Below are 12951 nucleotides of genomic sequence, written 5' to 3'. Positions count from 1 at the left end.
CTGAGGAATGCTTCCAGCACCTTGTTGAATCTATGCCATGAAGAAATGAGGCAGTTCTGAAGGCAAAAGGAGGTCCAACCCGTTACTGGTGTGGTGTACCTAATAAAGTGGCCGGTGAGTGTACATGTTGAAGGAAAAGGAAACAGAGGAAATTGTGCCAAAACGATGGAAAAGGCTGAAATCAACACCTATTTCCAAAAGACTGATGAACATAGAGTGACTTATAAAGAGTGGAGAAAGTACACTGGTACATTGATACTCTGTGCAGAAGGGTAAAGATAAAAGCTGAAGATAGCACTAACATTATCGTTCATCCCTGGTTTCTCCTATTTTTATTTACTATTTTTACAACAACAACTCTGTCTGAAAAGCACACATGGTCAAAGAAACTTTAGGCTTCAGAAAATTTGAAGTATCAAGAATGCAAACATGYAGGTCAAGTATCTGGCTAATCTTTTCCATTCCAGATGGGGGTCGGAGCCACAATGGACAAAGTCCAACTTTGCTCTAACAGCATCCTTATTCAGTGCTCCATTACACACAGTCTGGTAGGAACAAAGCTGTCACCAAATAACATGACTGGATCAAATGATTCAAATGAATTTATCAGACCACAGTGAGACAATAAACTGATTTACAGTAGCTCTGTTATGGATCTAGCTGTGGTCACGCTGTGGTAACTCGTGTTGATCCTGTACACATTCTTGTGSCAGTGGGTACATGTACTGTCTTGACTTTGTGCATCCCTATCCACCCACACACAGCCCTGCCACAGTCCTGCTGTGTTTATCAGATGGGAATGAAGGTATGTGGGGAATTCCACACATTCCTTTGTCCACTTCGAAAAACAAGCATTCAGGTAGGGACATGCAGGAAGTATGATCCTAGAAGGAGATCATACAACCATAAAAACTTCAAACTGGGCACGAAATTAAAAATAAAAAAAGATGCCTAATAAAAAATCTCTAGTGAAGCAGAAAATGCCTCTAACTCCACAGGATTGTAGGTAGTGACTTGTGAAGAATGTGTGAATGCAAAAAACCATCTGTCAATCCAGAATATGAAAAAAAAGTTGACAAATACAGGGCCTGTTTCACTATCCCACTGCATGTTTTGAATTCCACAATAAGAGAGAGGTCAGTGTTTTTACCACACACTGTGGAGTACAGCGAAGGCAGGAACAAAACCATGGCTGTCTGATCTTTTTTTTATTAAACATGATGCCAACAGTGGCGGGTCATCAGGGTCCTTTCAGCTCACCTGTTTATACCCAGGCAGCAAAAGAAGTAGAAATGGCCACAGTCCCAAAGCGAAACCCTATCCCATCAGGCTAACCCAACGGGATATTTATAACAAACAAGAAAAGCAGGGGCCAGGGCGAGGCGGTGGAAGGCAAGATGCCAGAAAGACAGACAGGGATGGCTGTGGCAGAACAGGAATCAAGAAAAGTTAGAACAGGAAAGAAAATGGACTGGTGGATTAATGAGTAAACACTGGTCAAGCATCACAGATTACAGATTGACATCTGTTTCTGTGGTGGAACACACAATCCCATTCAGACAAMGGATGAATGATAGTAATGACATACAATCAAAGAGACAGAGGGACCTTAGGGTGATTACAGGCTAAAAATACCCTGCCAAGCAGACCCGTATCAGAAAGATGACACTCCCCTTGAAAGAGTGCTGGACCAAAATAAAAGTACTTCCCCAACAGAACAGTAAATCAGATCACAAGGGGGAGTCTAAAGCCTGATGTAGCACACGGTCACTGAGGACACAGTCAGAGCCAGCCATGTATAAAAGCTGTATGTCAGTGAGGAGCTGCTGGAGACAGTGAAAGAAAAGATGTCTCATCTTGTTTAGGTGTCAAAACTTAAAGAAGGTTGTCATTTACTAGAAAGTCAACCAACAGAGGTGTGGCCATTGAACAATTAAAAAAAAAAATTAAAATGCGTTGTGTTTTTTACAGTTGTCTGCACTAACATTAACAGGTAAACCAAATACAGATTTTTAGGTACACACATTCTACATCAATAAAGAATAATAAACAAACAAACAAATAAATCGGTAAGTAAGTGACTTCCTTTGTTTTTATTTGTTTTGCAACCAAATTCTGTAACTATGCTATCTTTTWAGTATTAGACAGGCCAATAAAACTGGCTTCCTCATAAAGTCATTTCTATGAGTGTGGCTGTTACTTTTACAACACCTAACATAGTTCAAATGTGCTTTTAAAATAAATTGTAAGTACAAAGTGATAAGGGGGGGTGGGGATAAATTATGTATTTTCTAAGTACATAGTTCAATTCTATACCACAATCAAGTTACTACATTACCTTCTGTTGTTATGAAAATGCTGTATATACGTATCAAAAATAAGTGCCTTTGCATCATAGCCTATAAAAATGCCTTGAAATTGGCCTCCTACTGTTTCTGACACTCCCACTTCAGGACATCTTCAAACAATGCATCAGGGGAGGTGTCCTCTGTGGAGCCAGATCTCGGCTGCAGACTGAGCTCCTGGGAGGAGCTAGGTACAAATAGGCGGTGCTTTGTACCAGTAAGCATTTACGCAGCTGCACATATCTACCACAGGAGATTCAAGGATTTCTCAAACATGCATGAATGGGTCAAAGCAACACTCTGGTAGAGCTGGAAGAGATCAGAATGTTCTACTGAGTGGAACTTAGGGCTGCGCGGTATAAGCGATAGATGGTAAAAACAGTATGAAGTTGGCCTACGGTAGAAATTTACCCTCTACCGTCCTATCGTCAGTTACATCATCGCACCTGTGTGAACAGGGCTGCGAGTGCAGAGACAACTGAGCAGGAGTTTGAAATATAATGAAGAAAATATAGCATTTTAAAACATGTATAGAGAGAATAAATCCTCAAAATTTCCTCCTCCCGCTGTAGAAAAGTTATGTTGGGATCATTTCCTCCTGACTCTCCCACTGCACGTTGCGCAGAGTGAAGCTTTAACAATCAAATTTTTTCACACCCATGTTGAAGGAGAAAAAAACTTGCTTTTTATATATTGTTACCCACAGAGATTATTAAAAAAAAAAAAGACGTGGACGTTCATTCAGTCATAAATCCATCTTGCTAATGTRAAGTCGTCTTCTGCTCTGATGATGAAGATGATGAAGATGAGCGCGCAGCAGAGCAGCAGCCGATAAGTTCAGCAGGGAGATGTTAAAGCAAAAATACTGGGTTTGATTTAGATTACAGTTTTCTTCAAAAGTAAAAAAAAATTATATTATCTTTACTTTTTATGAAAATTTTCTACCGCGATATATACCTTACCGTGAAGGGATTCAATTTATACCGTGATATGAGGTCATACCGCCCAGCCCTAGAGGAACTTTATCAGACAGTGGAACAGATTGATGGAAGTTTTTAAAAAGTCATATACCCGTTACTGAAACGTCTTCTATCGTGATAAATATCAATATCAAATTATTGTCCAGCACACTCTGGGTATACTATTGATGAAGGAATGACATCATAACATGACATAAAGATCAAAAAAGTCAATTTTGCATTATTCCCCCCCCCCAAAAAAAAAACCTCGTTATCCTACGCTGTTCCACATCGTCAGGGTTGAAGTATTTTAGGTTTGATAAACCAGCAGTTCAAGCAGCAAAATGAGAATGAAAAACATATAAATAAACTTGTAAGGCACCAAAATAAGCATTTAGGAAACAGAAGAGAAAACTTCCCTGTTTATAGACTTGAAGTTCAACTCTCTGGGGACATTCTGACAGCTTTTGAACTTTCTCTGGGCGTGTCGTTTTTCTGGTATGTTACGAGGACAGATGTTTCTCCTGACTTCATTACCCAGACGTGTTCAGTAAATAATCAGCGTTGCTCTGAGCCAAGAGACAAAGCCATGGAAGCAATACGGCATGGAAACATCATGACAGAGAGACGGCAAGAGACAAGAAAGAGGGAGCTACGAGTCAATCAACAATGTGCTACAGTGGAAATGCTGTTCTTGCACCAAGTTCACAGATTGAAGGCCCACAGCTGCCCTCTTTAACAGTGTTTGCTAGCCTCGAGGACTGACTCTGCTCATTGTTTCCCTCCTGTTTCCTGAGGATGTGGAACAGGCTCAGTTGCCTAAGCGATGAGGTCAGCCACGCAGAGCTCTCTTCTCCAGACCCAAAACAGGATGGGTGTGGATGAAACAAGGCTGATTTACAGTCAGGGGGTTCTTTCACAGGCAGGCCCACTAGTTAAGGGTGGTATGCACTAACCCGGCAGCTTTCATTGGGTGRTGAGAGCTAGTTTGGTAACACTAACTCTGCACTGCTGACACACTGAGACACAGAAAACCACCGAAGACCTTCGAAGATTTCTGGCATGCTGTGTAAATACTGTAAACATGCAGGATCGCAATGCTTGAACTGTTAATAACGTTTGAGGAAAAACTTATGTGACAGGTGATCGGCTGATCCTACTACAGCAAATGTTACAGAACTGCAGCGTGTTTTGCATTAACGTTTGCCTCAATAGGTTTACAAAAAGTTGTAACTCTTATTGTTGTAAACAACAAACAGCCTCTGATGCATCTGAAATCTGAACTATTTAAAGGCAGGCCAATACAATCACTTCATTCTGTGATCCAGTCTTCAGTCCAGTTTCATAACATCATAAAGCTTTGCTCATGTGAAAGTTTAAAAATCAATGTAATTTCTTAAAGGACTTAATATCACCCGCTGCCTTTATGACAGTTTTAAAACAAGATCTAATGATGGGAAGGAACAAAGTTGCAGCTGTTTTTGTCAAACATTAAAAATGACGCTGTGCACAAAACTCATGCAGTATCTAGCAAGATGTGTTTCTTGGAGTATGTGTTAAAGATTACTATCAGCTACTACCACAAATTTCAGCTCTGTGGCAGCCATTTTGGATGGGACTGACATCAAAAGTTTTTTTGTTGTACGTGTCCATACAGAGATTATTTCTAAAAGTTTCCTTATAATCTATCCAGGGCTCATGAGATATTTTTCTAACATTAATGAACAGACACAAAAACATTATCGCCTGCCTTGTGCAGTGTGTTACAATGAATCAARCCAGATTGGCTGAAGTTTTGTATCCACCTGGACAGATGTTTAATTACGCATGTTGGCATTACCTAGCAAAATAAATTATGCTTAACAGATAAAATAAATATTTGAGGTTTTAATTTAAAAAATGACCTTTAAAATMTCTTAATTCCACAGTGTATCAAAAACACAACACTGTTTACAAATGGAACTCCTCGTTCTATCACGACACAAGGGTGTAACTGTTACAAAGCACTTGAAGTGTTAAGTCAAGTGAGGGCTGATGTAACACCACTTTGACAAACACAAGCTGTTTCTACAAGAGGATTAAGGCCACTGTGAAAATATATTAGACTTTTCAAAGACATTTTCCATTCAGRTTTTCTGTAAACTATCCAGAAGATCAGCAGGTGAGACAACTTAAGAAGCAAGAACATGTCAGTGCTGGTAACTTTAGGTTTTTCCTTTCTTATAGCTGACCTCACACTGGGATACTCGCACACAGGTAATTTAAATAATAACATGAAAACAACCATCAGGAAGCCTCCTCCGCTGTTCTTCTTTTAACATCATAAGTTTTGCATCCTGTCCTCATGACTGACAAGACAGACACTCCCTCACCCCCTCACTGGTGTTTCATGCTGTGAAAGTTGATCAGCAACTAAAGAATGAATCATAGGCTCCTACCACAGTCATCATGTGTGAAATAGTTTCAGTCTTAAAAATTCAAACAGGAAGCAAGTGAACTTACCTGGTAACTTATATTGTTTTAGTTTGGCCCATTGGTGCAGGTAAACACTGTCAACATTAGGTCTAACACTGGGTTAAAATGCTGCCTTTAGTTTGTCAGACATCTCATGACCCACTAGCGGTGTAAGAAAATATCGATACACTGAAATATTGCGATATTTCATTTCCCCGATACTGTATCGATATTCTAAAGCCCTGTATCGATTTTTTATTAAGGTTTAAAATGTCAACTTTCCTGCCAGCCATTCATTTTTATGTTGTAGTTCAGCCTCTGACCACTAGTTGGCAGCAGTGAGACAGCCATTTGGCTCCTCCACAGCTTGAGCGCCAGAGAGTAAGAGAGCATTAGCACTGTGAGTAAACATTAGCTTCATGCTCCGATAGCTGAATCTGAGCAGAAAAGACCGACACCCTCTGCCTTCTAAGCTGAGGTAAGGTTACAAACAGTTACTTATTTATCAGAATGTCTGWATTTTAAGACAAATTAAGTGTYTTGTGCGCTCTTTTTTCCAACTGTAGTCAGCTTTCACGTTACGCATATAGCGCATGTGTCTATCACCTCGAGYGWGCTCGGCACTCCCCCCGCGACATAAAACTCTGTCTGTTGCTCTCATTAGCTACGTTTACATGGACAAAAGTAATCGGATTTAACGTCCGTTCGGAATAAAAATGCGTCATGTAAACAGCCTGTTCCGATTATTCTGATCCGATTGAGCTCGATCCAAATTAATTTTTAATGAATGAAAAGGGTGGGTTATGCCGATTGATAATCAGAATGAGGTTCATGTAAACCAGGGGTGCCCAAACATTTTCCCCGAGGGGGCCAAAATGAAAATCTATCCAGGGCTGCAGGCCAAGTGCAATAATATAATACATGAAATACAATTTTTTTAAAAGTAAAGTCCTTTATTTTTAACAATCAAGCTATGCAATGGCCCTCTTTTGTTTTAGACTGTGCACTTGGAGAAAGTCTGCCATACCCTCAAGTAGCAAAGGCTCATGGAACATATCATAAATTGATAAAATGTTAATTTTTGTGGCCTTATAAAGTGTTTAAATCTACATGTGGGGTTAAATCTGATCTAAATATTTCTTGTCATTTCATGTTTCATGTTTAATCCTAATAAATCAAAGATAAAGTCAGCACCATGACTGAAAACTACCTTCACTACAGCCCTTTTATATAGTCATTTGACCAATGGAAATACTGTGTTTCTACATAGGATAACAGGTTACAACTTTGTAACTTTGGCAACTGTTGGTGGGCCAAATCAAATGGCTTGGCGGGCCAAATTTGGCCCGCGGGCCCCACTTTGGGCTCCTCTGATGTAAACACTTAATCGGATCATCTTATTCTGATTGTAGAAAACTGAACTGTGCTCATGTCTGCTGACTTTCATCCACCCAGTGGGACAGTAGCGTTCCAGCTGCGCCGCACCTTACAGAACTTTTCCTCCTCGCTCTCTTAACAGATGAAAAAGGAGGCAAACAGCAGACGTTGCTTTGCAAAAAATAAAAATAAAAAGCACATATTGCTTCATCTGCAGGCTGCAGCTCAACCGAGGAGTAACGACGTCTCTACTGTTATTAAAAACTGACAAGGGTCCGTCCTGAGCGCACAGAGGAGCGTTGTTTACGTTTGTAACACGGAAGTAGAGCTGAACGTTTACAACACTGCGCATGTCCAGACTTTTATTCTGAATAAAACTCCGGTGCATGTAAACACTTTTCATGATCGGATTGTGTCCATGTAAACAGTACATTTGGATTATTTAATCTGAATACATTTCAATCCGATTAAAAAAATTTGTGCATGTAAACATAGCTAATGTCCAGCTGATGATCACATCAAAGTCCATGTACTTGATCCTGCTGTGTTCGCTTCAAAAATGGTTTACCTCGTTTAGCTTCTCAATTTCTTAACTGGTTTTCTTCAGGACCTGCCCTGCTGTTAACTGGTTTTCTTCAGGACCTGCCCTGCTGTTAACTGGTTTTCTTCAGGACCTGCCCTGCTGTTTGACCCACAGTTATATAAATCAGGTTCTGGATGCAGGTCAGCTGATCCCAGAAACTCTGTGCAGCAGCTTCATATCATCTGTTTACTGAACTTTATGACAACATAAAGGCTATTGTTAAGTGTTGGTTGACCATATTGTAAATTAATATTAAAAACTAAAATCTGCAAAAAATATATTTTCAAACTATTTATTGGCAAATTTAGTCTAATAATTGAAAACATGGATGAAATATGAAACAAATAAAATAAAACACATACAAAGCAGAACACAGCTAAATGTATCAAAAGTATGTCTATGTAATATTAGAATTTTCTGAGACAATGAATTTTGGATTTTCTTTTTTTTCCAGTAAGAGGTTTTTATTTAATAGAATTTTTGGACAAAAATATCGCAATATATCGCCTTGTTTACAGTATTGAAATATTTTGGGATATATCGTATCGTGACCCCTCTGTCCTGATATGTATCGTATCGCCAAATTCTTGCCAATACACAGCCCTATGAACCACTGGATGGATTTTAATTAAATTTTATAGTAATCACTGAATGCACATCTACAAACATCACTATCATGTTATAATGTCATAGCCAGAATGTTGCTTTGACTCGTTCATGCATTTGAGAAATCCCCAAATCTCCTGTGGCCATGTGGAGCTGCCTACACACTTGTGGGTACAAAGAACCACTTATTTGTACCGAGCTCCTCCTTGGAGCTCAGTCCCCAGCTGAGCTCCTGCCCCACAGAGCTCCCCTTTCCTGAAGCGTTGTTAAGAACATGTGCTGAAGTGGGAGCATCAGAAACAGTAGGAGGTTCTTAAAGACACAGGTCAATTTTTAAGGACCCCAGGAAGAGTAGCCCTTGTTGTGGCAAGGGCTAATGGGGATCCTAAATAAATAAATAAATAAATAAAATTTTAAGGTGTTTCGATAGACTATGTGTCCAGAAAATACATTACCCGCCCCTTTAAATTTTGGAGTCAACCCACTTCAAGATGGCTGCCACAGCACATTAGCTTTAGTCACAACAAAAAAGGCTGTAACTCAGTCAATTTTCCAGATATTATGATWAACCTGTGTGTGGTTATACAACATCTTTGCTTAAAATTGTTGCATTGTCTGTTGGTTAACACTGTTAGCAAAATATCTGATAACCACTTGACTGATTTTAGTCAAACTTTCAGAAAGTAATCATGGGGCGTGCGTTAACGACTCATTTACTTTTGGAGTCAGCCTGATTCATGATGGCTAGACCTTGGTTGTTTTTATAAATACTGAGCTAAATTTAGTTTGGTCACAGTTTCAGCCACCCTCATCACACAGACTTCACAGTATCACATGGCTTGATCAAAATGACTCCATTTCTCACCACGAGATGATTTAACATTTTATCTGGGGACTGAAAAGRGACGAGTGATGTGCATTCTTTGAAGGAGCGCTTGGCCTTTTTTAATTGTTTTCAGTTTGACAAAACCCCAAACTGAATTTGTTCGGTGCTACTCTCTGAACCTGTATTTCAACAACAAATGAAGTGAGATCAGCCTGTCTGAATCTCACAGGGAGCTGAATAGGGACTTGACACAAACATGAAACACAGCAGCAGAGCGGGCTAACAGACGGACGGCGTGTGACTTGCACCAACGAGCCGTCCTCTGGGCCACGTCAGAAATTAAAGTAAGGCTTCGTCTGGCTGCCACCTGGACACAACTGATTGGAGAGATCCAATAAAAGTATTTGACTCAGACGAAGAGCACGTCCAAATGCTCTCACACTGCTGAGGGAATTCCTTCCTCCAGCTGTGAGCAACGTGGCCAGCCTAATAACAAACAGCAGGTTRGAGGAAATAAAAAAGGGCAGAACATCATCAGGATTTTAAGCTAGGTCGTGTCCTTTTATTTGACCGAGAGTTCAGTCAAAGTGAAAAGGTCATAAAGTGTTTACAAATATGTAATGCGGTTTGTTTTGGCTTTTTTTTTTTCTTTTAAGGGTGTGGAAATGTTACGAGTATAAAGCATTTAAAACTTGCTTTTTTATATCGTCACGCTCCAAGTTTTAAACAGTTCAATCAGGAAGGACTGAACCGAGCAGGCTTCACACACACAGGGCTGGGAGAAGTGGCAGGAGGTGAGTCATGACCCAGCAAGTATTTGGCCTTGGACCCCAACCGAGAATGATGTTCGAAATTCCTCTGCAGCCTCGTCCCCCTTCTGCTGTTCAGAGAGGCTGTAAGCTCYCTCTCAGCCAACAATAAGTCCTTTCAATCTCCTGCAGCAACAGAGCATCTAATATGACCTGGAGCTATTCTCTCAGTGACAAAACGTAAAATGTGGCTCATCGTGTTTCCACTTAAACGATTAACCAATCCACTTAACTGCAGCTCTTCTTTGAAAGATTAAAATGAATGCCTCAATATAAGAACAGTAAACCTAGCAAACTGACCAAACCATAACAAATAAGTGTTGTAACAAAGTTGAAGCCATTTTGGTCAAATCTTGTTTTATAACAGCATTTTCCTTTGACGATAAAGTAGCCTTTTTTAGAAGGCATTTTCATAATAGTTTATGCTAATATTCAGTAACTGCTTCATAACCCTAAAAAGCAGCTCAACAAAATGTGAGCTCCACAATCAGAGCAGCTTACCACTAAGCACTTTCTATAAAACTCAAGTTAAATACTACAGTTAAATACTACAGTTAAATACTACAGGGCATTTATTATCACAACACTGAGATCATTTTTTTCTTCTGTACGTCTTTTGACCCCTTTCTCTTTCAACAATTTTGATGCTATTTCATCAATTCATACATCAAAATGCTCAGCTTATTCGGGACATTCCGGCTATGACTTTTGGTATTTCTGCTATTTATACTTTTTTTTTTTTAGCTATTTCACTTTTTAGCCACTTTTTTGCCATTGAAAATGAATGGAGCTATCTTCAACATCCCTAAAATCCTTCAAAAATGTTTCTAAATCTTTACAGAACCATTTTCATCTGGTTTGGCTCTTTTTAAATTTCTTGTGTCAATTTTAGCTACTTTTTTTGTGCTAATTTTAGCCTTTTTCTACTGTTTCAGCTATATTTCTGTTCTTTTAAGCTATTCTTCTGCTAATTTTGCTTTTTTGTGGTTCTTTCTGATMATTTAAGCTATTTATGCTTCTTATACAGTGATTTTAGCTTTCAGCTTTTAGCTATTTTCTGCTATTTCAAATATAATTTTGCTCCTTTTTTCTATTGTTTTGCAAAGTTAAGCTTTTTTGTCTTCTTTCAGCTTGTCAAATTGAACTCATATTAACAGTATTGCTAATGAATATTTTCAGCTTAAGTTCAGCAGCTTTCAGTTAAAGTTTTAGTTGAGCATTTTCGCAGGAAACRCAATTCTCTAGTTGCTAATTATATTTACTAAATTAAGAAAAAAACAACCTGATCATGACAGTCTCTATTATGTTACTGAAGAAATACTAAAGATTAAAATGTTTACTGTCAATTTATACACTGTTTTCTTATGACTGGTATTTCTTTCTTGTTACACCAAACAAGTGGTAAATTAAAGTTAAATTAAAAGTTGGCCTTTTCTGCACAGCATGCTTTTTAACAGGACCAGTTCAGGTTCACCAGCATCAATGCTTTTTTTTGTTCAGCTAAATGAATACATGTATGTTTGGTAATTCATGTGTATTATTTGTAGTTTTCTCCATCCCACTGTTGTTGTTGTTGTTGTTGTTGTTGTTGTTGTTGTTGTTGTTGTTGTTGTTGTTAACCCGGGGCTGAGCTCACATTGTGCAGAATACGGAGGCCTGTCCCTCCACCACTTCAAAGTGAGGAGCCTGGGGCCAGGAGTGGAGCACTTCACGTAGAGCTCTGAGACAAAATGTCAACCCAATTTCTCCTTCTTCAAGCGAACATTTTAATTTAAAAAAGAGCTACTGATCAGGAGCAGGGCTGCGCGTTATTAACGTAAAGTTTTTTTAATGGAGGTGGTCGTAAAAAAAAAGCCTGAATATACAAAGTTACCACGTTGCTGTAATAAATAAATAAATAAATGTCTCAAACGCGTATTTTCTCCCCATATATTCTGTCTGACAATAACTAGCCTGGCCTACGGTGGAACAGAAACACTTTTAACAGTAAAATCTCGACGTATGGTTAAAAGCTGCTCCTCCGCCCCTCGGCTCTGCACTCTTCCCTGGGTTTAAAACAACACCGAGCGCCTGGAAAATAACGCCACGACTTACCCAAATCGTCCATAGTGGCTGTGTCTTTGCGGCCCGCGTCAGTTTTATGTTGGAAAAGCTAAAAGTTTCGCTCTTGAAACTTCTCCACTCGTGCAGTTGGAAGTTTAGTGTTCGTGTCGTGAACGCGCTGCAGACTGGCGTTAGCAGCCGAGCTCGCGCTTCGGCTGAAACTCGGTTAAGAGCGACATCTCGTGGCCAAAGGTTGGAACTACTGGTTGAAAAAAAACCGAAATAGGGAGAAAAAAAAACTCAATGACAATGGGATCAGAGTTGTAAAGTAACTAAGGACAAATACTTTGTTATTGTACTTAAGTAGAAATTTTGAGTATCAGTACTTTACTTGAGAAATTATTTTTCAGCCTACTTTTTACTTTTACTTCTTACATTTTCACACAATTATCTGTACTTTTTACCTTTTTTTTTAAAAAAAAGGCAAGAAGTGGAAAGTCATCACTTTTATTTCATTTTTGCTTGTTTTCATACCAGCTTAATGTAAAAATTACTTAATTTTATCCATATAAATTGTGCCTCCTAGACAGAGGGAATTGAATGAGAAGTGTAAATATATAAGATTCTGATACCGTATTAGTTTGTACACAAACAAATCTCCAGCAGGACATAATCATTAAAATAAAAGGACTGTACTTAAGAAGCATTTGTATTTCATGAATTATATTATTGCATTTGGCCGCAGCCCTCAAAGATTTTCATTTGGCCACGGGCCACACCATAGATCAGTGGTTCCCAAACTTTTTATCTTCTGACCCACAAAATATTCATGGCAAAACATGTGACCCCAAATATTACTGGTCTGAGTACATGAACTTCATTAATAACCCTAAAAACACAGGCTTTTTGACAATCTAAACAGCTTGTACACAAATATAAATACTTATTT

At 38.9% G+C, this 12951-nt stretch overlaps 1 protein-coding gene across 3 annotated transcripts in view; it reads right to left on the bottom strand.

Annotated features, from left to right (window-relative positions):
- Positions 1-12271, bottom strand: part of pxnb (paxillin b) — a 28520-nt gene extending 16249 nt beyond the window's left edge. Inside the window, exon 1 of one of the 3 annotated variants that reach the window (XM_014024965.1) lies at positions 12054-12271. In XM_014024965.1, the coding sequence (XP_013880419.1) occupies positions 12054-12066 (13 nt within the window). In that variant the 5' untranslated portion in view covers positions 12067-12271. The remainder of the gene's footprint in view (positions 1-12053) is intronic. The other 2 variants (XM_014024966.1, XM_014024967.1) reach the window with 2 other exon arrangements.
- Positions 12272-12951: the final 680 nt, after the last annotated feature.

Source organism: Austrofundulus limnaeus, unplaced genomic scaffold, assembly GCF_001266775.1.
Source record: "Austrofundulus limnaeus strain Quisiro unplaced genomic scaffold, Austrofundulus_limnaeus-1.0 Scaffold449, whole genome shotgun sequence".
NCBI classification, from domain to species: domain Eukaryota; kingdom Metazoa; phylum Chordata; class Actinopteri; order Cyprinodontiformes; family Rivulidae; genus Austrofundulus; species Austrofundulus limnaeus.
Note: the sequence above shows the minus strand (reverse complement) of the source record. Positions and strands in the feature narration are given on the sequence as shown.